The following is a 25,989-nucleotide window of genomic DNA, read 5'->3' on the forward strand; positions in this document are numbered from 1 at the left end:
AAAAAATTGTTTAAGATGTGTATAAGCATAGAAGTAATATTAAATTCAATTAAAAGTTTATTATACCTCCTTAAACATCAATTAATTCATAGAAGAGATGACGAAAATCTCTTCAGAATGTGGTGCTAAAGTGAAGGATCATGAGTTTAAATAATGAGAATTATAGTTTAATATAAAAATTATTAGGAAGTTAAAATGCCCTCACATGCTTTTTTATTCATGGATAAAATGAATTATACTTTCCTTAAGCAAATTCTGAAATTTCTAGTGTGAATTTCCACTAGGATTTGAGGGAATGTTTTAGTTCATTAGACGCTCCACCTTGAAACTTGCATGGAAAAAAGCCAATAAGTGTGTGTTGTCTCTCGCCTCATCGGATTAAGAGAAACATGATGAGAAATTTTTCTGAGTTTTTGAAACTTGAGCGAACTTTGTGTTTAAGATTCTGAGAGTTAAGTTGAAGCTACAATTCTAAGATCTCTGAATCTGTATGGAGAAGAAGCTACTGCAAGTGAAGAATAGATATGCTTATTCTACTCACTTCCAGTTTCCACACTTAATCTTGTCACTCACTTTCATGTTGATTGATTATCTGTCATCTAAAAGGGATATTAAGTAGATTCAGGAGCATAGATCAAAGAAAGTTAAAACTGGGAATCAATTTATCGAAAACTGATAACAAACTCTCTCATAAAATCTCACATAATGGCAGACCCACTGGATTTACATTGTCCTTTTGTGCAGGATTTGAAACACGAGAGCAATTCAAATGGAGTATTTCTGGCTGATTCTCACTACATTGGCCATGGAATCTGTATTGTAGTTCCGGGAAGCAGTGGAATTCCCAAGTGGATAAGGAATCAGAAAGAGGGATATCAGATCACAATGGAGCTTCCTCAGTATTGTTTTGAAAATAATGACTTCTTGGGAATTGCTATATGCTTTGTTTATGCTCCACTCGATGAATGTGACTATTTACTTGAAGCTGAATCTTCATTCTCCACTGAGTTAGAATGTCAATTGTCATTGAATGAAGGATATGGATTTTCTTCCCTGTGTGTGCGACATCTCAGTTTTCGCACTACTTGTAAATGCTACCATGATGGAGGTGTATCAGAACAAATGTGGGTGATATTCTATCCCAAGGCTGCTATTCTGGAGAGCTGTCACACCAATCAATTCACATTTCTTGAGGCTCTATTTATAGGCTCTCGCAATCATTTTAAGGTGCTCAAGTGTGGGCTCCAACCTATATACGCCCAAGATCCAATAGTACAGACTGAGGATGTGGATGCTAGCTGCTTGGAATGTCAGAGGAGCGTGGAACACCGAAAGCTTTGTTTAAAGGGTCAGACAATCAGCCTACTACCCATTGAGTGTGGCTCTGAATTTGATACCTTATGTTTGCGAGAGTGCAAACACCTTGAGAGTCTGCCAACAAACATTTGGGAGTTCAAATCCCTAAAATCTCTCTTTTGCTCTCACTGTTCACAATTACAGTACTTTCCAGAAATCTTGGAGAATATGGAAAACTTAAGGGTGCTTCATTTGAACAAAACGGCTATAAAAGAGCTCCCGTCATCAATCGAACATTTGAATAGGCTTGAAGTTTTGAATCTGGACGGCTGCAAAAACCTTGTGACTCTTCCAGAAAGCATTTGTAATTTATGCTTTCTTGAAGTTCTCGATGTCAGTTACTGTTCAAAACTCCACAAATTGCCACAAAACCTGGGGAGGCTGCAAAGATTGAGGCATTTCGTTGCTTGTGGCTTAAATTCAACATGTTGCCAATTGCTTTCTTTATCAGGTTTATTCTCCTTAGAGACGTTAATTCTATATGAGTCAAAGCTAATGCAAGGAGAAATCCTGAGTGATATTTGCCGCTTGTACTCGTTGGAAGTGTTAGATCTATCTTTCTGCAGTATAGATGAAGGAGGAATCCCCACTGAAATTTGCCACCTATCATCTCTGCAACAATTACTTCTAACTGGGAATCTTTTTAGGAGCATACCTGGGGTCAATCTACTTTCTATGCTGAGACTCCTTGACTTGGGTCACTGTCAAGAGCTTCGACAAATTCCAGCGCTTCCATCCAGTTTGCGTGTCTTAGATGTACATGGGTGCACACGGCTGGAAACTTCTTGGGGTCTACTCTGGTCTTCTCTACTCAACTGCTTCAAATCAGTGATTCAGGTATGATATTCATAGAACAAAACTTTTTTTGTGGAGACATGGGGATTTACGTGTTAATTAAATTTTGTGCAGGATCTTGAATGCGAGATTTATCCTAGAGAAAAACGTTTTGCCCGAGTAAACCTTATAATTTCAGGAAGTAGTGGAATTCCAAAATGGATAAGCCATCACAAAAAGGGAGCTGAAGTAGTAGCAAAGCTTCCTCAAAATTGGTATAAAAATAACGACTTGTTGGGTTTTGTTTTGTACTGTGTCTATGATCCACTTGATAATGAATCTGAGGAGACACTGGAGAATGATGCAACTTACTTCCAGTATGGCTTGACTTTGCGTGGTCATGAAATTCAGTTTGTGGATGAACTCCAGTTTTATCCCTCGTGTCACTGCTATGATGTTGTACCAAAAATGTGGATGATTTATTATCCGAAGGTGGAGATTGTGAAGAAGTACCCCTCAAATAAATGGAGGCAGTTGACGGCTTCATTTTGTGGCTTCTTACGTGGTAAAACAATGAAAGTGGAAGAGTGTGGGATCCATCTTATATATGCCCATGATCATGAAAAGAACAATGGTAAAGCAATGATCCCCGCCATTTGCCGGGATTGTCAAGTGGATAGGAAATCCGGACGGAAACTTTGTTTAAAGGGAAATGCCATCAATGAACTACCCACTATTGAGTGTCCCTTAGAACTTGATAGGTTATGTTTGCAAGAATGCAAAAACCTTGAGCGTCTTCCCAGTAGCATATGTGAGTTGAAATCCCTTACAACTCTCGACTGCTCAGGCTGTTCACAATTAAGGAGCTTTCCCAAAATCCTTGAGGATGTGGAAAATTTAATAGAGCTTCATTTAGATGGAACTGCTATAGAAGAACTACCAGCATCAATTCAATATTTAAGAGGGCTTCGATATTTGAATCTTGCAGATTGCAGCAACCTTGTGAGTCTTCCAGAAAGCATTTGTAATTTGAGTTCTCTCAAAAGTCTAAATGTCAGTTTCTGTACAAAACTTGCCAAATTTCCCGAAAACCTGAGGAGTTTGCAATGTTTAAAGCGTTTGTATGCATCAGGAACTGCTATAGAAGAACTACCAGCATCAATTCAATATTTAAGAGGGCTTCGATATTTGAATCTTGCAGATTGCAGCAACCTTGTGAGTCTTCCAGAAAGCATTTGTAATTTGAGTTCTCTCAAAAGTCTAAACGTCAGTTTCTGTACAAAACTTGCGAAATTTCCCGAAAACCTGGGGAGTTTGCAATGTTTAAAGCGTTTGTCCGCATCAGGAACTGCTATAGAAGAACTACCATCATCATTTGAGCATCTACAAGGGCTTCAATGTTTGAACCTGGTACGTTGTGACAGCCTTGTGAGTCTTCCAGAAAGCATTTGTAATTTGAGTTCTCTCATAACTCTAGATGTCAGTTTCTGTACAAAACTTGAGAAATTTTCCGAGAACCTCAGGAGTTTGCAATGTTTAAAGCGTACAAACACATCAGGAACTGCTATAGAAGAACTACCATCATCATTTGAGCATCTACAAGGGCTTCAATGTTTGAACCTGGCACGTTGCGACAGCCTTGTGAGTCTTCCAGAAAGCATTTGTAATTTGAGTTCTCTCATAACTCTAGATGTCAGTTTCTGTACAAAACTTAAGAAATTTCCCGAGAACCTCAGGAGTTTGCAATGTTTAAAGCGTTTGTATGCATCAGGTCTAAATCTAAGCATGGACTGTTTTAGTAGCATACTTGCAGGCATCATTCAACTTTCTAAACTGAGAATCCTTGACTTGAGTCACTGCCAGAGGCTTCTACAAGTTCCAGAACTTCCACCAAGTTTACGAGTTCTAGATGTCCACAGTTGCACATGCTTGGAAACTTTATCAAGTCCATCAAGTCAACTTGGTGTTTCTCTGTTCAAATGCTTTAAATCAACAATTGAGGTATGATTTTCATAACATTCAGCCATTTTTCCTTATGAACAGAGTATTGACACCTGTACTTCTGTGCAGGAATTTGAATGCGGCTCCTATTGGGACAAAGCAATCAGAGTTGTTATTTCGGGAAATAATGGAATTCCAGAGTGGATAAGCCAGCAAAAAAAAGGATCTCAAATAACAATAGAGCTTCCTATGGATTGGTACAGAAAAGATGACTTCTTAGGATTTGCTTTATACTCTGTTTTTATTCCAATGGCTTGTGTTGGGTTGAATTGCGAACTCAATATCTGTGGTGATCAATCTGAATGCTGTCACGTGGATGATGTCCGGTTTTATTGCTGCCGAATTTGCGGTGAATCAAGTCAAATGTGTGTGACTTATTATCCCAAGGTTGCTATTGACAACCAGTATTGGTCAAACGAATGGAGACGTTTGAAGGCTTCATTTCATAGCTTGGATGCACCAGTCGAAGTGAAAGAGTGTGGGTACTATCTTATATATACAGGTGATGTTATCAACAGAAACATCCCAGAAGATACCAGTACTGATGCTCAGAGAAGCTGTGACAACACAGAAGCCACCAAGCGCGACCATCAGACAATGACAGAGTACAGTGATGAGCAGAGAAGTTGTGATACCAGATCAGCAGCAGAAGATACTAATTCTAACGCACAAACAAGCTATGACTGTACACAGTGCACTGAGCATAGCGATTCTCCAATGGATACAACGACACAGGATATTAACAGTAATGTTGTCGATGCCCAAGATGATGAAGAGGACCATATGCACAACTGGTTGGAGCTTCTTTGCAAATTTGTTGGATGGATATGCTGCAGAAGATACTAAACATTTATCTCAAGCTTTTTGTGAGCTACGATCCTTTCTCTTCTTCTTAGTTTCTATTATATGGCTAAGTGATTTATAGGGGCTGAAAATTCTTCTAATCATCTCATTTTTTCTTCTTTTTCTTCTCTTTTTTTTTTTCCTAGTGAACCCCGTTTTGAAAGTCCATAGGCCTCCGTAGGCCAAAATCCAAATCTGTTTTACTCAAAAACCATTTTTATTAAATAACTGAGTGCAGAAAATTACATAGTTGATTTTAGAGCATAAGTACTACGAGCTTGACCGCAGTATTAATTTTTTTTTAAATAAGTTAATGCAGGAAATTACACCTTAGCCTATGACTTGATCAAGCTTTGGAAGGGCATGATATATACAATACTGAATGGATAACGTTAAGGGCCCAACCTCTATCAGGTAAGTCATGAAAGTCCTTATTAATCAAGGCAAGTCAAACATTTCCTGTCAATTAATAATTCTGATTAAAGTGGTGCCTCACACTTTATTTTATTTTGTATTATACATATTTGTTGGTATAAAAAAGAGAGATTCTCGAAACAAGTATAAGAAATCAAATTATGCAGGGAACAACATTATAAATTCAATTCTTTTTTTCCTTTGGAATATTGTTTTGAGAAGTATTTTAAATGAGTTAAAAATAGAATTATGACATTGTTTTGCTAGCTAAAGTTGTTGGGATTGATTATTTACTTTGTAAGTTATCACTTTTGAAGCATTAAGCATTTTGCGAACTAATTTATTATGGAAAAATTACACAATTTAATGTCTTATCCTTGGGTTTGATGGATATCCATATGGAGTATCTCAAGCAATTAAAAGTGAAATCATTAGATGATTAGTCAAAGGTTTGAAACTCAATTAGTCAATCTTTGCATCCTTGGTGATCAAGGCAAGTTAGATGTTTCACCTTAATTTCCAATTTTGATTAAGACTTTATTAATTCAAACTCATATTATTTAATTTTTTGCTCTACTATTAATTCTTTTTTTTTTCTTTTACATCAAAAGGAATGTGAATCTCAAAGTCATGAAGAGCAATCAAATTGAAGAGGACAAGAACATCATAACTTCAAATGTTCTGAGAGGTACATGTCTCTCCCTATTATGAGTTAAAGATAAAATTATTGCCACTATAAGAAATGTTGCATATAATCGCATAGCTTTAACCAAGTAAAAGGTTGTGACTCTACATGCTGATAATAGCTGCATCTTGGATTATGGCTTGACTGCTTTCATAGATCCCAAATTTATATATTTACATATTTTTTAGGCTCAAGTTACCCTTCTCATAATCTTACTCTCTGATTGTCTTCACAGTCTAGATTTCGCACCAGCAAAGCTCATCTTTTTCTCCCTAATTTCACAACCTAGAAATCATTCAATGATTTCCCTCTGATTTCTCACTACAATAAACACAACTTCTCTCTGATTTTACCCAAGTTATATTAAGATATTATACTAGGCAAGATAATGCATGCACTAGTTATGTAATAATCTATTGAATTGGTGTGAATTAACCGAAGTAGTATCACAGGGTTGTCTCAAATCTAGCCTCAAACTTAAACTATAGGATCTAAGGTTGGAATGTCATACAGACTGTAAAAGCAAAAAGTGATTTTTTTTTTAATGCAATATTTTTAATCATTAGTGAATTTGTTGGAGTAAAAATTTTAAAATTTAATTATTCATTTTTTTATTTAATTTGTTATTTTAAGTTGTATTTATTTTGTTGACAAAATTTGTTATCATACGTCTAAGTGTGAAATTCTATTTAAACCTATATGTTTGTTTTCTTCTAATAATATTTTAATTATCTTTATCACCTAGTTAAAAAAATATAATTAGGGTATAACAATTTGATTTGGTCATATATGTTGCTAAGAAATAGAAAATGACGGAGAATGTGCATGACCTAATATGGTCTGTTTCTAATACATACAGCTAGTTTGTGATTTCGAACTTCAAGTTAATCATGAGATTTTGGTGCAACACATCCTAACCGCATGATCAATGCATGCACATAGAAGAATATATAAATAAATTGGGTGCCTTAGTAAACCAGTTTTATGGCCCGATGTCTACCTGCATGCAAACTCTTAAATTAACTTTTTTTCTCTTTAATATTATAAGCCTCAATCATTTAGGGTTCGGTTGGTCATATTTTCTTAAATTTATTTTTAAAAATTGGTTTTTGTTTTTTAATTTAAAAATAATTTTTAAAAACTAGTTTAAAAAAATATGGTCAAATGAGTTTATATATATATTTTTTAAAAAAAATTGGTAAAAACAACTTCTAGCTACTTGTTCTTTAAAAATTATTCTCTATTTTACTTTATTTTTAAAAATTATTTCCAAAGAATAACATTAAAATAGTGTTAAAATAATTTTTTATTTTTAAAAACAGAAAATTATTTTTAATTACACAACTAAATAAGCTCTTAATAACTTAAATTATCATATTTTGCTGTTGTGTTTTGTGTTATGCTTAAGATTTATTAAGTTGTATTTTATATATTGTAATTATTTCCAAAGATTTTAATATCCAATCATGTAATAATAAGACATTCTAAAGCTTTGCTAACAACGATACGAGGACCAGGCGAAGCTGGGCCCATTTATGATACACTAGCAATGCAGCAAACTAAGAAAGCCCAGACAAGAACCGGCCCACCTATAATGGGCTTGTTTTTCATATCACATTAAAAATTAGAATCCACGAGACTTTTAAATCGAAACTTTCTGTAGTTTGTATTGTATATTTTTATATAGTTTTAGTGATGGGTTTTGTTTAACTTTATTTTGAGATTTTTAAAATGTTTTAATTTTTTGGATTCAATCAAAAGGATGGTTAATGGTAGTTGACTTTATAATTAATTAGAATTCTATGTTATTTAATTTTTTCATAAAATTTAATCATATTTAATCATTCCCATGAAAATTAAAAATGAAAGTAAATATTAAATCTATACATGTTTACTTTCAAAGATTGATTTCAAACCCTACATTTGCTCTCTATACAAAAAGACTTTTGTAAAGAAGAGTGAATATTCATACCTAGGTTTCTAATGAGAAATGACTATTTTACTCCCTTTATTATCTTATTTCTATTTTTTTTTTCAATTCAATTAAATCTTAATACTAAAGATTAATTGTTTGAATATAAATGCCTAATTAATTTATTTGGCTCATTAATTTTTTTTTTTTAACTTAAACCCCAACTCGAAATTAAAATCCAATTATATTTAAATAGCCCAAAGTTTTTATTTTCTTAATTAATAAAATTACAAATTTACTTAAGCTTGGGGTTGGGTTGTTGCATATGTAATTTTGAATTTCATGTTGTTAATGAGTGCTCCCTTCAAATGAAATTTTGTGTTGTTTCAGAAATCGATGTACCAAAAATCAAGGAACTAGTTTGCAACAAAAATAGTTGAATTAAAATTGCGGTTGACAAGATCTTATTTATTTTATTTTGATTTTAAATAGAGAATTTTTATATTTGATGCCTAAGAAGCTCAATAAGCTTATAATGATAAAAAATAAATATAGGATAAGCTAAATTTTTTACTCTAATCAATTGTGATTTTAGTCTTTTGAATATTGACCTAGTTTTCATTTATTGACTATAAACGTTCCTTTCATATGTTTGTATAAATGTGTCATCCAACTATATTAGCCTTTTACATTTATAAAATTTAACATCTTTTCCCATTAAATTACCAATATACCAAATGTAATCTATTAGAAGTTTTTTATTTTCTTAATCATCCCCATCAACATAATCATAAGCCCCAACATAATTTTTACTCAAAGTTTTTTATTTTCTTAATTAATAAAATTACAAATTTGCTCAAGCTTGGGGTTGGGCAGTTGCATATGTAATTTTGAATTTCATGTTGTTAATGAGTGCTCCCTTCAAATGTAATTTTGAATTTACTTAAGCTTGGGTCTTCGTTAATCATCTCCATCAACATAATCATGAGCCCCAACATAATTTTTACTCAAAGTTTTTTATTTTCTTAATTAATAAAATTACAAATTTACTTAAGCTTGGGGTTGGGCAGTTGCATATGTAATTTTGAATTTCATGTTGTTAATGAGTGCTCCCTTCAAATGAAATTTTGTGTTGTTTGAGAAATCAAAGTACCAAAAATCAAGGAACTAGCTAGCAACAAAAATAGTTGAATTAAAATTGCAGTTGACAAGATCTTATTTATTTTATTTTGATTTTAAATAGAGAATTTTTATATTTGATGTCTAAGAAGCTCAATAAGAGTATGATGATAAAAAATAAATATAGGATGAGCTAAATTTTTTGCTCCAATCAATTGTGATTTTAGTCTTTTGAATATTTACATGGTTTTCATTTATTGACTATAAACTTTCTTTTCATATGTTTGTATAAATGTGTCATCCCACTATATTATCCTTTTACATTTATAAAATTATAAATATACCAAACATAATTTATTAGAAGTTTTTGTTCTTATCTTCCAACCAATAAGAATCAATCTTGTTTTTTTTCTAAGAAGGTGAAAGGATAAGCCCAAAAGAATAAGTTTCTAGTATTTTAATGCAAGCATTAAGTGAGCACAACAATAATTAGTCTTGGTTTTTTAAGAAAGTTTGAGAATAAGCTCACAAGAAAATTTTCTGAAGACAATGATTTCTTTTGTATTTAATGCATTTTAATGCCAACATCAGGTGAATAGAAGGAAATCAAATGTAGGTTGAAAAATTCAACTTAGTTTTTATTAAAAATTTTAATACATTATCATCTTTATTTAAATATTGTTAGTGCACATCTATGGTTGAAATTTATTCAATGCAAATTCACAATAAAATAAAAAATAAAATAAAAATTCTAATGTGGAAATATGTTGAGAGAAATTTTAGCTAGTGGGTTCTATTTGATGCATAAGTCACATGACAAATGGGACATGAATTTATAGTAACCTCATATACATGGAAGAAAAATAATCATAAGGTTTGTTACAACTAGATGAGATCGGTTGCATGAATAGTTGCTATTATTCTTTGATTCTTACATGATAAATTAAGTATTGTCAATTCTTTAACAAAAATAGAAAAATAATTATGTTCACTTCAAAATTGAAATTTATCTCTTTGGTTCAGTTCGAGGATTCATAAGAATGAACTTTCTTTCTATTATTAAGATAATTAATCTTGTTGACTTTCTAGGTGTTGCCCTTTCTCACAAAAAGTATGTTGCTTATTCCTTCCAACATTAAAGTTTAATTAACTTTCATTGTAGTTTAGTTTATATCTTAATAACAATAATCATTTTATGTTTAAATGTTTTTTAGAGAGAGTGCGATTGCAATTGAAAGGTTCTTTTTCAAGAGATTCACCCTTATAACTTTTCTCATTCATTCTAGAAAAATATGCAATATCTAGTGATTAAAAAAAAATTCAATAAGTTTTTTCTTTTTAATTATTAAGCATTAGGTTAATTTTTAATTTTACCCGGTTGCCATATTTTGGAATAGGCTTGAGATGATATTACTGATTAAATATTATTAGTCCTAGTTTTAACTTTGAACCCTAAACAAGTTCCAATGGTCTGAAAGCAACCTATGCACTTCAGGTCATCAAACTAAGTTCATGTGCTACATTCTATATTCTACAGTTCTATGATTTTTTTAGTTGCTTCTTTACCATCTAACAATATGAAATGTCATTAGGTATATTTTAATAAAGAAAATGGTGATATTTTAATATGTAATGCATTTTTTAGATTGGTTTTATTTGAGTTGTAATCTTTTTCATTTTTATTCATTCACTTTCAATATTTTATATTTGTTTGATTTTTTATTTTTTATTTTTTTTATTTTATATCTTATTTGTTTATCTTATTTAAAATTAAAAAATATCAATTTATTTTATAACCCTTACCATAAATAAATAAAATAAAAACATATTATATTTATATTATTTTCAGTTAGTTTTTTTAATTAAGACCAAAAATTGATCCACTCATAAACACACCTTTGAAATTTGTAACTTATACATTTCGGTATATTTGATATTACATTTATAAAAATAATGAATATAAACTAATTTTCAAAATAAGGTTCAAAGTTAACGGACCATAACATCTCTAAAGCTTATGCAATGTATAGAAAATAATAAACTCCGGTCGGTATATTTTTTCAGTTGATAATGCCCACAACCTGGTTGATGAAATGCCGCACGGTAGTTTTGTTTCTTGGATTGCTCTGGTTTCATCTAGGTTAGCCCTCGTCTCACCTTGTACCCATATTCTTGAAGAGGAAGCAACAACATTAACAGCCACAGCAGCACATTCCCTGCAGCAACTAGCAACACATCACCAGCTGTAGCAATAGCAGTTGCGTCCCCTCAAAAAGGCATATGTAAGGAATTTACTATGTACACTATATATAGAGACGGTGGACTTGAGGTCTTCCTTAATCATCTCCATCAACATAATCATGAGCCCCAGCATAATTTTTATGCAAAGTTTTTTATTTTCTTAATTAATAAAATTACAAATTTACTTAAGCTTGGTGTTGGGTTGTTGCATATGTAATTTTGAATTTCATGTTGTTAATGAGTGCTCCCTACAAATGAAATTTTGTATTATTTGAGAAATTGAAGTACCAAAAATCAAGGAACTAGCTAACAACAAAAATAGTTGAATTAAAATTGCAGTTGACAAGATCTTATTTATTTTATTTTGATTTTAAATAGAGAATTTTTATATTTGATGCCTAAGAAGCTCAATAAGAGTATGATGATAAAAAATAAATATAGGATGAGCTAAATTTTTTGCTCCAATCAATTGTGATTTTAGTCTTTTGAATGTTTACCTGGTTTTCATTTATTGACTATAATAGTTCTTTTCATATGTTTGTATAAATGTGTCATCCAACTATATTATCCTTTTACATTTATAAAATTTAATGTCTTTTCCCATTAAATTATCAATATACCAAATGTAATTTATTAGAAGTTTTTGTTCTTATCTTCCGACCAATAAGAATCAATCTTGTTTTTTTCTAAGAAGGTGTAAGGATAAGCTCACAAGAATAAGTTTCTAGTATTTTAATGCAAACATTAAGTGAGGACAACAATAATCAACTTATTTTTTTAAGAAAGTTCGAGGATAAGCTCACAAGAAAAAATCCCGAAGACAATGATTTTTTTTGTATTTTAATGCATTTTAATGCCAACATTAGGTGAACAGAAGGAAATCAAATGTAGGTTGAAAAATTCAACTCAAATTTTGTTAAAAATTTAAATACATTATCATCTTTATTTAAATATTGTTAGTGCATATCTATGGTTGAAATTTATTCAATGCAAATTCAAAATAAAATAAAAAATAAAAGAAAATTTCTAATGTGGAAATATGTTGAGAGAAATTTTATCTAGTGGGTTCTATTTGATGCATAAGTCACATGACAAGTGGGAAATGAATTTATAGTAACCTCATATACATGGAAGAAAAATAATCATAAGTTTTGTTACAACTAGATGAGATCGATTGCATGAATAGTTGCTATTCTTCTTTGATTCTTACATGATAAATTAAGTGTTGTCAATTCTTTAACAAAAATAGAAAAATAATTATGTTTACTTCAAAATTGAAATTTATCTCTTTGATTCAGTTCGAGGATTCATAAGAATGAACTTTCTTTCTGTTATTAAGATAATTAATCTTGTTGATTTTCTAAGTGTTGCCCTTTCTCACAAAAAGTATGTTGCTTATTCCTTCCAACATTAAAGCTTAATTAACTTTCATAGTAGCCAAATTTATATCTTAATACCATTCATATAAACACTATATTTTATGAGTCATTTGGATTATTTTCCTATCAAAGAGGTTCAACAAGTGTATGAGTCAACAAGGATAAAAGATTAGAGAATAACCTTTCCTAACCATATGGTATTGCCTTATTCAATGTTCCTACGCATTTTCTATTTTTACCAAGGCATTATTTTTTGTTACTAAGACATTATTTTCGATATATGTTCCAACGCGTTTCCCTTTTTGACCAAGACATTGTTTAATATTCCAACGCTTTTGAATTTTAGGGTTGTTGACTCCTTTGGTCTTCCAAAAGTACCACACCCTTCCAACTCATTACCATGTGACCTAAAACTAACGACTTTTACTACGTCTCAAAAGACAAACAACCCATGTTTTTGTCATGCAAATAAATAAATCATTTGAAACCACTTAAATGAACAACATTTTTTAATATGTATGTACACATATACGCATATGTATATATATAATTAATTAAAATAATTACTAAAAAAAATGACAAAAAATAGCAAAACTATAAGAAATTAAAATTACACCTAGAAAATAGTGAAACAACTTTTAGATTTTATTATTTTTAAAATTATTTCCAATTTATATATAATTTTTCTCAATATAGAACATGTGAGAACAATTTCTTTCCATGTTTATCTTGATTAAATAAAATATTCATATAAGAAACTAATTGCTCTTTTATAAAAATTGGATTGTGGTTAGGAATGATATATATAAAAAAAATTATTTTATTTATTATAATAATAAGAAATTATTTACAAAAAATAAATTTTAATTGAAAAATGTAAAAACCTATTTGATAATATTGATTAAGAATATTTTTTATATATAAAAAGTGTAAAATACTCGGTATTGTTTAATAAGAAATCAATTTTGATATCATTTATAATAATATTTTTTTTATATACAAATATTGTCTACAATAAGATAAAAATGTTCCACTTGATTTTTAAAAAATGAACTTTTATATGTCATATGATTTATTATATTTTTTTTATTTTCAAAAAATCAATCTTATAATACCAAAGTCGTTATATAGCTTTACCTGACCTATCAACATAATAAACCTTTATTTTCTATTGGAATATTGCTCATTACGCTTATGACCTGTATATACCATTATGAATTATAAATTAGTGGGTTTAAGTTTAGAAGAAATATGACTAAGAACAATATTCATTTATTTGCATCTATTAATAATAAAGCCAACTACAAAATGCAAAAAGGTTGTGAGAATTTAAATTTCCAATTTTGAGCATGGTCTTTCTTCCCTAAAATTTCATGAAGGTTTTGCGCTTCTTTCTACTCTTCAAGATCAAAATTTTCTCTACCTTTTGCCTATGACTTATTGTATTTTTCTATCTTCAAAAAATCAAGCTTCTAATACCAAAGTTGTTAGCTTTACTTGACATATCAGCTTAATAAACCTTTATTTCCTACCATAATATTCAATCACTTTTATGGTACATAGTTCACATTAAATCATTCATTCAATTTCTCATGATTGATGAAATCTAAAACCAATCCAATCAATCCCCATAACGTTTAGGAGGATTTTAAACTTGAATAAAAAATAGACAATTGACATTCTCAAGATAAATCAATAGGCATCAATCAATAGATATTTCTAAAATGTCATCAATCAAGTTCTCAATCAAAGCATACTGGAACCAGATTAATAAACTCAAAACATCATTATCCAGATTTTAAATCTTATGATGTTAACTCAAAATCAATCTAAATCAAGAAGAGATTATTCCAAGTGTTCGATTAAATCCAATTACTAGATGTAGATGTAGATTTGATTTTCTCCTCTACAAACTCCTAAAATATGCAAATCTAAACAAATCAATGTATATCAACACCACCTATCATTCAACTATTAATTAAGTTGTCAAAATTAAAAAAATACAGATTAAGATTTTTGGACAAACAAAGCTAAACTAAATTATCAATAGATTTTGTCATACTTTCAAATGAGATCAAGCTATTATAAATGGATGGGGAATGAAGAATGAATACGAATTGAAGTTAAAAAAATAATTAAAACTCATTTAAAATCATAGAGAATATAACCTAAATTATGTTCAGTCAACATGAAGTCACTAATTACACAATGATATGATGAAAATATATTAAACAAAGATTTAAAGAAAACAATAGTTTAGGGATTTTAGAAAAATTCATTTGAATCATGATGATTTGATGGAGATTTGAAAAAAAAAAGACATGAAAAGAAGACTTTAAAGTGACTTGTTTCTTTTAATCCCTTAGAACTAGAATCTAAATGTTTTGAATCGGTATAGAAATTTCAAGTGAGTCACTAGTTGAACACATATAATAATCAGATTAACATAATATAATAAAATAGAGAAATCCAGATTTTAAATTTTCTAAAATATTTGGATCAACCTATAACAATTAAGATTAAAAGAGAAGATGAATTTCCACTTATGCAATAATTTAGTTAGAGTTTTATTTAAACAAAGATTAAAACAACAACAGTTTTAAATTCTGAAAAAAATTCCTTCGATATCGTCATTATCAACAAGGATTTGAGAAAAACTATATAATAAGGATTTGGATTAACTAAGTTTGTTTAAATTCACAAAATTAAAAATCTTAATATATTAAATTAAATTAGATTCATGGAAAATCCAAGTAAATCACCCTAAATGAAGATGATGATTTACTTGAAGCTGAATCTTCAATCTCCACTCAGTTACGATGTAATTTGTCATTCAATGAACGATATGTATTTTCTTCCCTGTGTGTGCGATATCTCTGTTGTCGCACTACTTGTAAATGCTACCATGATGGAGGTGTATCAGAACAAATGTGGGTGATATTCTATCCCAAGGCTGCTATTCTGGGGAGCGGTCACACCAATCCATTCATGTATCTTACGGCTGTATTTAAGGACTCTCGCAATCATTTTAAGGTGCTCAAGTGTGGGCTCCAACCTATATACTCCCAAGATCCAATAGTAGTACAGACTGAGGATGTGGATGCTAGCTGCTTGGAATGTCAGAGGAACGTGGAACACCGAAAGCTTTGTTTAAAGGGTCAGACAATCAGCCTACTACCCATTGAGTGTGCCTCTGAATTTGATACCTTATGTTTGCGAGAGTGCAAAAAGCTTGAGAGTCTGCCAAGAAGCATTTGGGAGTTCAAATCCCTAAAATCTCTCTTTTGCTCTCACTGTTCACAATTACAGTACTTTCCAGAAATCTTGGAGAATATGGAAAACTTAAGGGTGCTTCATTTGAACAAAACGGCTATAAAAGAGCTCCTGTCATCAATCGAACATTTGAATAGGCTTGAAGTTTTGAATCTGGACGGCTGCAAAAACCTTGTGACTCTTCCAGAAAGCATTTGTAATTTATGCTTTCTTCAAATTCTGGATGTCAGTTACTGTTCAAAACTCCACAAATTGCCACAAAACCTGGGGAGGCTGCCAAGCTTGAAGCATCTCCGTGCTTTTGGCTTAAATTCAACATGTTGCCAATTGCTTTCTTTGTCAGGTTTATGCTCCTTAAAGACGTTAATTCTACATGGGTCAAAGCTAATGCAAGGAGAAATCCTGAGTGATATTTGCTGCTTGTACTCGTTGGAAGTGTTAAATCTATCTTTCTGCAGTATAGATGAAGGAGGAATCCCCACCGAAATTTGCCACCTATCATCTCTGCAACTTTTACGTCTATGCGGGAATCTTTTTAGGAGCATACCTGCTGGGGTCAATCTACTTTCTATGTTGAGACTCCTTGACTTGGGTCACTGTCAAGAGCTTCGACAAATTCCAGCGCTTCCATCCAGTTTGCGCATCTTAGATGTACATGGGTGCACACGGCTGGAAACTTCTTCGGGTCTACTCTGGTCTTCTCTATTCAACTGCTTCAAATCAGTGATTCGGGTATGATATTCATAGAACAAAACTTTTTTTGTGGAGACATGGGGATTTACGTGTTAATTAAATTTTGTGCAGAATTTTGAATGCGAGATTTATCCTGGAGAAAAACGTTTTACCCGAGTAAATCTTATTATTTCAGGAAGTTGTGGAATTCCAAAATGGAGATTGTGAAGAAGTACCCCTCAAATAAATGGAGGCAGTTGACAGCTTCATTTTGTGGCTTCTTACGTGGTAAAGCAATGAAAGTGGAAGAGTGTGGGATCCATCTTATATATGCCCATGATCATGAAAAGAACAATGGTAAAGCAATGATACCCACCATTTGCCGGGGATGTCAAGAGGATGTGCAATCCCGACGGAAGCTTTGTTTAAAGGGAAATGCCATCAATGAACTACCCACTAGTGAGTGTCCCTTAGAACGTGATAGCTTGTGTTTGCGAGAATGCAAAAATCTTGAGCATCTTCCCAGTAGCATATGTGAGTTGAAATCCCTTACAACTCTCTTCTGCTCAGGCTGTTGACGATTAAGGAGCTTTCCAGAAATCCTTGAGGATGTGGAAAATTTAAGAGAGCTTCATTTAGCTGGAACTGCTATAGAAGAACTACCAGCATCTATTCAATATTTAAGAGGGCTTCAATGTTTGAATCTTGCAGATTGCAGCAACCTTGTGAGTCTTCCAGAGACCATTTGTAATTTGAGTTCTCTCAAAACTCTAGATGTCAGTTTCTGTACAAAACTTGAGAAATTTCCCGAGAACCTGAGGAGTTTGCAATGTTTAGGGCGTTTGCACGCTTCAGGTCTAAATCTAAGCATGGACTCTTTTAGTAGCATACTTGCAGGCATCATTCAACTTTCCAAACTGAGAGTCCTTGACTTGAGTCACTGCCAGAGGCTTCTACAAGTTCCAGAGCTTCCGCCAAGTTTACGAGTTCTAGACCACAGTTGCACATGCTTGGAAACTTTATCAAGTCCATCAAGTCTACTTGGTTTTTCTCTGTTCAAATGCTTTAAATCAACAATTGAGGTATGATTTTCATAACATTCAGCCCTTTTTCCTTATGAACACAGAGTATTAACACTGTACTTCTGTGCAGGAATTTGAATGCGGCTTCTATTGGAACAAGGCAATCAGAGTTGTAATTTCGGGAAATAATGGAATTCCAGAGTGGATAAGCCAGCAAAAAAAAGGATCTCAAATAACAATAGAGCTTCCTATGGATTGGTACAGAAATAATGACTTCTTAGGATTTGCTTTATACTCTGTTTTTATTCCTATTGCTTGTGATGGGTTGAATTGCGAACTCAATATCTGTGGTGATCAATCTGGATGCTGTCACGTGGATGATGTCCGGTTTTATTGCTGCCCAATTTGCCGTGAATCGAGTCAAATGTGTGTGACTTATTATCCCAAGGTTGCTATTGACAACCAGTATTGGTCAAACGAATGGAGATGTTTGAAGGCTTCATTTCATAGCTTGAATGCACCAGTCGAAGTGAAAGAGTGTGGGTTCTATCTTATATATACACGTGATGTTATCAACAGAAACATCCCAGAAGATACCAGTACTGATGCTCAGAGAAGCTGTGACAACAGAGAAGCCACCAAGCGCGACCATCAGACAATGATAGAGTACAGTGATGATCAGAGAAGTTGTGATACCAGACCAGCAGCAGAAGATACTAATTCTAAAGCACAAACAAGCTCTGACTGTACACAGTGCACTGAGTGTTGAGGCCTCGCGTCCTTGGTGCTCCACGTAGTTGCTAAATGGAGGGAAGCACGATCTCAACCCATATAGATTCCTGGTTCAGCTGTTCCTGCAAAAGGCGTCCGGACAGGGTGTCCGGACACACCCTCCGATGGTTTTGTCAGCCATGGTTAGAGAGAATAATCAGTTGGCACAGTTGGCCTTTTTCTAGGTGTAGCAAGCTTACCTTCCTCTTTGTGCGAAGGCTCATATATATAGTATCAGAAGTTCTCTCTCCTCCATAAATGATGGAAGGCTTTTTGGTTTACCATGATGCCACTAGGTGGTGGCAGGGACATCCTCACCCTACGGGCGGCTGTCAGAGATCGTGGAAGGCGCCATGACTATCAGCGATCGTGGGAAGTGACTTGTTGTCACTTCTGTCTTTTCACTCTGCAGACGTCGGAATGTGATTTGTGACAGGATGTCAGGATGACGTAGTAAGGCATGCTTAGTTTGGTCGATGATCCGGACAAACATATCCGGGTAGAATATGAAAGGTCGCCAGATGAGAAATGGCGGCGGTCCGGATGTGATGCTTTGCGAGTTCCGTGTGCTTCTATTTTGGGGAGTCCAGATAGGAGAAGCGCGCCACGTATACTCTTGGGGAAATCCGGATGGGGATACTCAGGATAGGATCGTGTGCCACGTGTCATCAGGGATGGGTCCCTACACTGAGCATAGCGATTCTCCAATGGATACAACGACACAGAATATTAACAGTAATGTAGTTGATGCCCAAGATGATGAAGAGGACCATATGCACAACTGGTTGGAGCTTTTTTGCAAATTTGTTGAATGGATATGCTGCAGAAGACACTAAACATTTATCTCAAGCTTTTTGTGAGCTACGATCCTTTCTCTTCTTAGTTTCTATTATATGGCTAAGTGATTTAAAGGGACTGAAAATTCTTCTAATGATCTCGTTTTTCTTCTTTTTCTTCTCTTTTTTTTTTCCTAGCTAAACCAATTACAGCTTAGCCTTCGACTTGATCAAGCTTTGGTAGGATATGATACATTGCTGAATGGATGACATTAAGAGCCCAACCTCTATCAGGTCAGCCATGAAAGTCCTTATTAATCAAGGCAAGTCAAACATTTCATGTCAATTAATAATTCTGATTAAAGTGGTGCCTCACACTTTATTTTCTTTTGTACTATACATATTTGTTGGTGTAAAAAAGAGATAGATTCTCGAAGCAAGAATAAGAAATCAAATTATGTAGGAAACTACATTATAAATTCAATTTTTTTTTCCTTTGGAATATTGTTTTGAGAAGTATTTCAAATGAGTTAAAAATAGAATTACAACATTATTTTGCTAACTAAAGTTATTGGGATTGATTCTCTACTTCATAGGTTATCACTTTTGAAGCATTAAACATTTTGTGACCTAGTTCATTATACAAAAATTACACAATTTAATGTCTTATCCTTAGGTTTGATGGATATCTATATGGAATATCTCAAACAATTAAAAGTGAAACCATCATATGATTAGTGAAAGACTCAAAACTTTGATTGGTTAATCTTTGCTTCCTTTGTGATCAAGGCAAGTTAGATATTTCACCTTAATTTCCAATTTTGATTAAAACTTTATTAATTCAAAATCACACTATTTAACATTTTGCCCTACTTCTTTTAATTCTTTTTTTTTTACATCAAAAGGAGTGTGAATCTCAAAGTCACAAAGAGCAATCAAATTGAAGACAAAAACATCTTAATTTCAAATGTTCTGAGAGGCACATGTCTCTTCAAGAAATGCTGCATATAATCGCATAGCTTTACATTTTTATTTTTTTTTTTAAGCTAGTGTGACTACAATTGAAAAGTTCTTTTTCAAGAGTTTCACCATTATAACTTTTCTCATTCATTTTAGAAAAATTATGCAACATCTATTGATTTTAGAAAATTTTCAATAAGTTTTTTTTTTTAATTATTAAGCATTAGGTTAATTTTTAATTTTACCCGGTTGCCATATTTTGGAATAGGCTTGAGATGATATTATTGATTAAATATTATTAGTCCTATTTTTAACTTTGAACCCTAAACAAGTCCCAATGGTCTGAAAGCAACCTATGCACTTCAGGTCATCAACCTATGTTCATGTGCTACAATCTATGGTTCTATGATTTTTTAGTTGCTTCTTTACCATCTAACAATATGAAATGCCATTAGGTATATTTTAATAAAGAAAATGGTGATATTTTAATATGTAATGCATTTTTTAGATTGCTCTTATTTGAGTTGTAAGCCTTTTCATTTTTATTCAATCACTTTCAATATTTTATATTGTTTGATTTTTAATTTTTTTTTCTTTTTTATCTTACTTGTTTTTCTTATTTAAAATTAAAAAATATCAATTTATTTTATAACCCTTACCATAAATAAATAAAATAAAAACATATTATATTTATATTATTTTCAATTAGATTTTTTAATTGAGACCAAAAATTGATCCACTCATAAACACCCTTTGAAATTTGTAACTTATACTGAAATTTGAAATTTGATATTATATTTATAAAAATTATAAATATAAATTAATTTTCAAAATAAGGTTCAAAGTTAACGGACTATAATATCTTTAAAGCTTATGCAATGTATAGAAAATAATAAACTCCAGTCGATATATTTTTTCAGTTAATAATGCCCACCACCTGGTTGATGAAATGCCGCACGGTAGTTTTGTGTCTTAGATTGCTCTGGTTTCATCTGGGTAAGCCCTCCTCTCACCTTGTACCCCCATATTCTTGAAGAGGAAGCAACAACATCAACAGCAGCACCAATAAAATTAAGCAGCCACAGCAGCGCATTCCCTGCAGCAACTAGCAACACATCACCAGCTGTAGCGATAGCAGTTGCGCCCCCCATCAAACAGGCTGATTCATTGTAAGGAATTTAATATGTACACTACATATAGAGAGGATGGACTTGAGGTCTCCCTTAACCTTCTCCATCAACATAATCATGGGCCCCACTTGAACGCTCTAAAAAGGCACCCTCCTACATATTTCATGGGCCCATTTATAATACAGTGGAAATGCAGCAAACTAAGAAAGCCCAAACAAGAACCAACCCATGTATAATGAGCCTGTTTTTTATATCACTTTAAAAAAAGGGAGAATTGTGTTTTGGGCTCAGCTGGGCCCAAAAATTAACATTTGGTCCTCCAACCACCCATATTTAAGCCCAAGGATATGAGATAGTAATTGACAAAAATACCCACTTGACTTATTTTTGTCTTTATTCTACTACTTGTCATTTTTCTTTCTTATTTAACCATTTTTGGATTTTTCATTTTTTTAAACTTTTTTATAAATAATTGAAAAATTACATTATTTTTATTTTTAAATTATAAATATACAAAAATTATATTAACGATTCAAAGACTATTTTGGAAAATATTTTCTAAAAAAATATTAATTTAAATAAATAAAAATTATCTTTTACATTTATTTTTATAATTTACATTTTAGAAGTAAATAATTTAATGATTAAAATACCATTTAAAATAAATATATTCACTATTTTAATTTTTTTTTATACTAAAAAGTATTTTAAAGTTTTTTTTTACTATTATAAAATAAAAAGTTCAATTTTTTTTTTTTTAATCTTCTTCCTTCCTTATTTTAATAACTTTTTGAACATGACTTTTAGTAATAAGTTATATGAAATGCTACAAATTTGTTTATTAAGGATTTTTTTTTAATGATTTGAATTAATTGAAAATTTATTAAAATAAGAAAAAGAAAATAAAGAAAGTGGATGGATTGAGAGTTTTTATTTTAAGTACTCCATTAAAATGATGATGGATGGAGAGTTTTTATTTTAAGTACTCAATTAAAATGTTTCATATGACCTAATTTTAGAAGTGGATTATATCAATACATAGTAGAGATTTATTTATTTATTTTTATATAAAAAGGGTTGAAAGGTATATTTACTTGTTTTAAATGAAAATAAATAACTAAAAATTATATAAATTATATTTGAGTTTGGTTTTAAAATATTTTTCTAGTTTTTATTTTTATTTATTTTTATTTTCTATATTGTCTCTTTTTGAAAATACGTTTAAGTTATGACAAATATGAAATTTGTGTCATTGTACAAGGGTATTACACTAATTGTACAAGGGAAATGTGCTAAGTGTACAAGGGTGTATAAGGCTCCTAATAGGTTTTGTACAATTTTTAAACAACTTGAATTTGATATTAAGACGATTATTGATAATTTTTTTTTTCTTTTTTTTTTACCAAACTATTTCATTAAGACATTCCTTACAAAAATTAACACATAAGAAATAAAATTTTGAGTTATTTGAGTTATTGTACAATGGTATTACACTAACTGTACAAAACAAATTTATTAATTGTACAAGGGTGTACAAGATTACTTTTTGTTATGGATTTCAAGTGATTTTGAAAAACTTTCCTATTTTTTTTCACTCAAAGATTTTTCCCCCAGTCAAATTCTCTCACTCAAGAATTGTTTTGAATTTTATTTTTAAATTTCATCATCAAAATTTTGTAATTGCATATTTTGTTTTTGTAATTTTAGCAATGTTCTTTCTTTTCACTATATATATATATTTTTTTTGTGAAATTTTATCCAAATAAATCTATATTTAAAATTATAATCATATTTATCAAAATTTTTACTTAGATTATCTTTAATTCTTTTAATATATTTATACTCATTTATTTAAAAAATGAAAAACTAATTTTTTTTTTTTTTTTGTAAACATGTTCTATTACCTTTCAAGTAAAAAATTAGATAAGTTTGAAATTCAATAAATAAAAAAATTAAATACCCGCTTTCAATAATTTTTAGATAAAATTTTATATAATATATTTTATTTGAAACTTAATTTTTAAAGTTTAATTAAAAAATTGTATTGACAATTTTCTTGTAGTGGGTCAAAATACTTTACATTAATCTATCTAGATAAGAAAAATTATTAATATAATATTAGAACTTCATATCTTAGTTATTTTTTTCAACAAAATTATCTTTTTAAAAATTTTAAAATAAAAACATTAAAAATTAAAAAGCTATATATATATATATATATATATATATATATATATATATATATATATATATATATAATAAAGTGAAGTGATAGTTAATTTAAAAAAAATTTTAAATATGGTTAATGTAGAAAATATAAAAAATAATTAAAAATAAGAGAAAAATATAGATGAAAGGGTAATATAAATTTAAAATAAAAAATTAAAATTAAACTAAAAGATAAATACAAAAAGATAAAAAATATTTGAATGAAAAATCCCAAAATTTTTATCATTGCTTTTAATAAGAGCAAAAAGATTCAATATCTTTAAAAATGAAAAATAAAAAAATATTATTGCTTTTTATTTGACATAAAATAGAAATATATATTGGAATAAAAAGGAAAAAAAAAAGTTAGAAATGAGTAATATTTAATAAGGAATAGAAAAGGAAAAAAAACATTAAAAAAAAATTAAAATTCACACTCACTTGTAGGCATATAAGGGATAAGGGTATTTTAGGAATTAATGAAATACAATATCCTTCATCTTAATTTTCATACTTTGTTTGGGTCTTGGGCTTAAATATGGGTGGTTGGAGGACCAAAAGTTAATTTTTGGGCCCAGTTGGGCCCAAAACACAATTCTCCCTTAAAAAATAGAATTCATGACAGTGGTAAATGTCACTTCTTGGTGTTTACTATTGTTATTTTTTTCCATTTAATGTCTCAATTGGGTTCTTGCTTGAAGGAAAAACTATAGGCCGTGAGGGATTAGTTTTAAAATATGGCCACCTTTATATATATCATGTACAAAATTTTCAATTTTATTTTTTTATTATATCTCATCACCAAGTGGTGGAATGGTGGTGCATGACTATCTTAGATAAATTTTATAAAAAATTTTGTTTGTTTTATGTTTAATTTTATTTAAATACAATATATATCATAAAAGTTTCTAATAAATCGAAACTTTTTGTAGTTTGTATAGTATATTTTTACAAATTTTATTTTGTGATAGGTTTTATTTTATTTGATTTTGAGATTTTAAAAATGTTTTAATTTTTTGGCTCATAAAAAAAAAAAAAAAAAAAAAAAAAAAAAAAGCTTAAACCCAAGCTCAAAATTGAAATTCAATTATAGTTAAATAGCCCAAAGTTTTTATTTTCTTAATTAATTAAGTTACAAATTAACTTAAGCTTGGGGTTGGGATGTTGCATATGTAATTTTGAGGTTCATGTTGGTAATGAGTGTTCCCTTCAAATGAAATTTTGTAGTATTTGAGACATCGAAGTACCAAAAATAAAGGAACTAGCTAGCAACAAAAATAGTTGAATTAAAATTGTAATTGACAAGATCTTATTTATTTTATTTTGATTTTAAATAGAGAATTTTTATATTTGATGCCTAAGAAGCTCAATAAGAGTATGATGACCAAAAATAAATATAGGATGAGCTAATTTTTTTGCTCCAATCAATTGTGATTTTAAGTCTTTTGAATACTTACTAGGTTTTTATTTATTGACTATAAACATTCTTTTCATATATATGTATAAACGTGTCATCCAACTATATTAAACTTTTACATTTATAAACGTTAAGGTCTTTTCCCATTAAATTATCAATATACCAAATATAATTTATTAGAAGTTTTTGTTCTTATCTTCCGACCAACAAGAATCAATCTTGCCTTTTTTAAGGTGTAAGGATAAGCTCACAAGAAAAAGTTTCTAGTATTTTAATGCAAGCATTAGGTGAGCAAAATAAGAATCAATCATATTTTTTTAAAGAAGGTTTGAGGATAAGCTCGGAAAAAAAAAAAGATCTCAAGACAATGATTTTTTTATATTTTAATGCCAACTTTAGGTGACCAAAGGGAATCAAATGTTGGTTGAAATATTCAACTCAATTTATATTAAAAATTTAAATATATTATCATCTTTATTTAAATGTTAGTGTATATCAATGGTTGAAATTTATTCAATGCAAACTTAAATCCATGCCTATGTTCAAAATAAATAAAAAATTAGAGAAAAAAAAAAAAAGAAAAATCTGATGTGGAAATATGTTGAGAGAAATTTTATTTAGTGGGCTTTATTTGATGCACAAGTCACATGACAAGTGGAAAATGAATTTATAGTAACTTCCAATACATGCATTTCCATTTTTAGTGGAGAAAAATGATTGGGTATCAAGTTTTAAGATTATTAGTTTTTGTGATTCCATGTGCATTTTTTTTATACGTGAAAGTTTATGTAAATTTTTTTGGATAAGAATTCATTTTCAAGTTTTAAAGAAGCATTATTATGTGTAATCCATCATCATGTAGAAAGAAGAGTATCCCATCTTTAAATAATTCATTTGTGTGTATGTGGAACCAATTTTTAAGAGAAATGTTTTCTCTTATCACTTTTTTTTAGCCTAAAATTAATTCCTAGAAGTGGATATAGTTAATTTTTTATTCTAAAATATTAGGTGTTTGCCATCATTTTTTATACAAGCA

General features: G+C 30.5%; 1 protein-coding gene and 1 long non-coding RNA gene across 2 annotated transcripts in view; both read left to right on the forward strand.

The window, feature by feature from the left end:
- LOC117910684 (disease resistance protein RPV1-like) overlaps nt 1-18,616 on the forward strand; it is a 51,422-nt gene extending 32,806 nt beyond the window's left edge. Inside the window, exons 6-9 of the mRNA XM_034824798.1 lie at nt 745-2,193; nt 2,266-2,628; nt 16,891-17,751; nt 17,822-18,616. Of these exons, the coding sequence (XP_034680689.1) occupies nt 745-2,193; nt 2,266-2,628; nt 16,891-17,247 (2,169 nt within the window). The 3' untranslated portion in view covers nt 17,248-17,751; nt 17,822-18,616. The remainder of the gene's footprint in view (nt 1-744; nt 2,194-2,265; nt 2,629-16,890; nt 17,752-17,821) is intronic.
- A 454-nt stretch (nt 18,617-19,070) lies between these two features.
- On the forward strand, nt 19,071-19,705 carry LOC117910688. The gene is made up of 2 exons (XR_004650735.1): nt 19,071-19,318; nt 19,437-19,705. It is a non-coding gene; the product is annotated as an uncharacterized LOC117910688 (long non-coding RNA).
- The last annotated feature ends 6,284 nt before the right edge of the window (nt 19,706-25,989 follow it).

The sequence above is a fragment of the Vitis riparia genome, unplaced genomic scaffold, assembly GCF_004353265.1.
Source record: "Vitis riparia cultivar Riparia Gloire de Montpellier isolate 1030 unplaced genomic scaffold, EGFV_Vit.rip_1.0 scaffold818_pilon_pilon, whole genome shotgun sequence".
Lineage (NCBI taxonomy): Eukaryota > Viridiplantae > Streptophyta > Magnoliopsida > Vitales > Vitaceae > Vitis > Vitis riparia.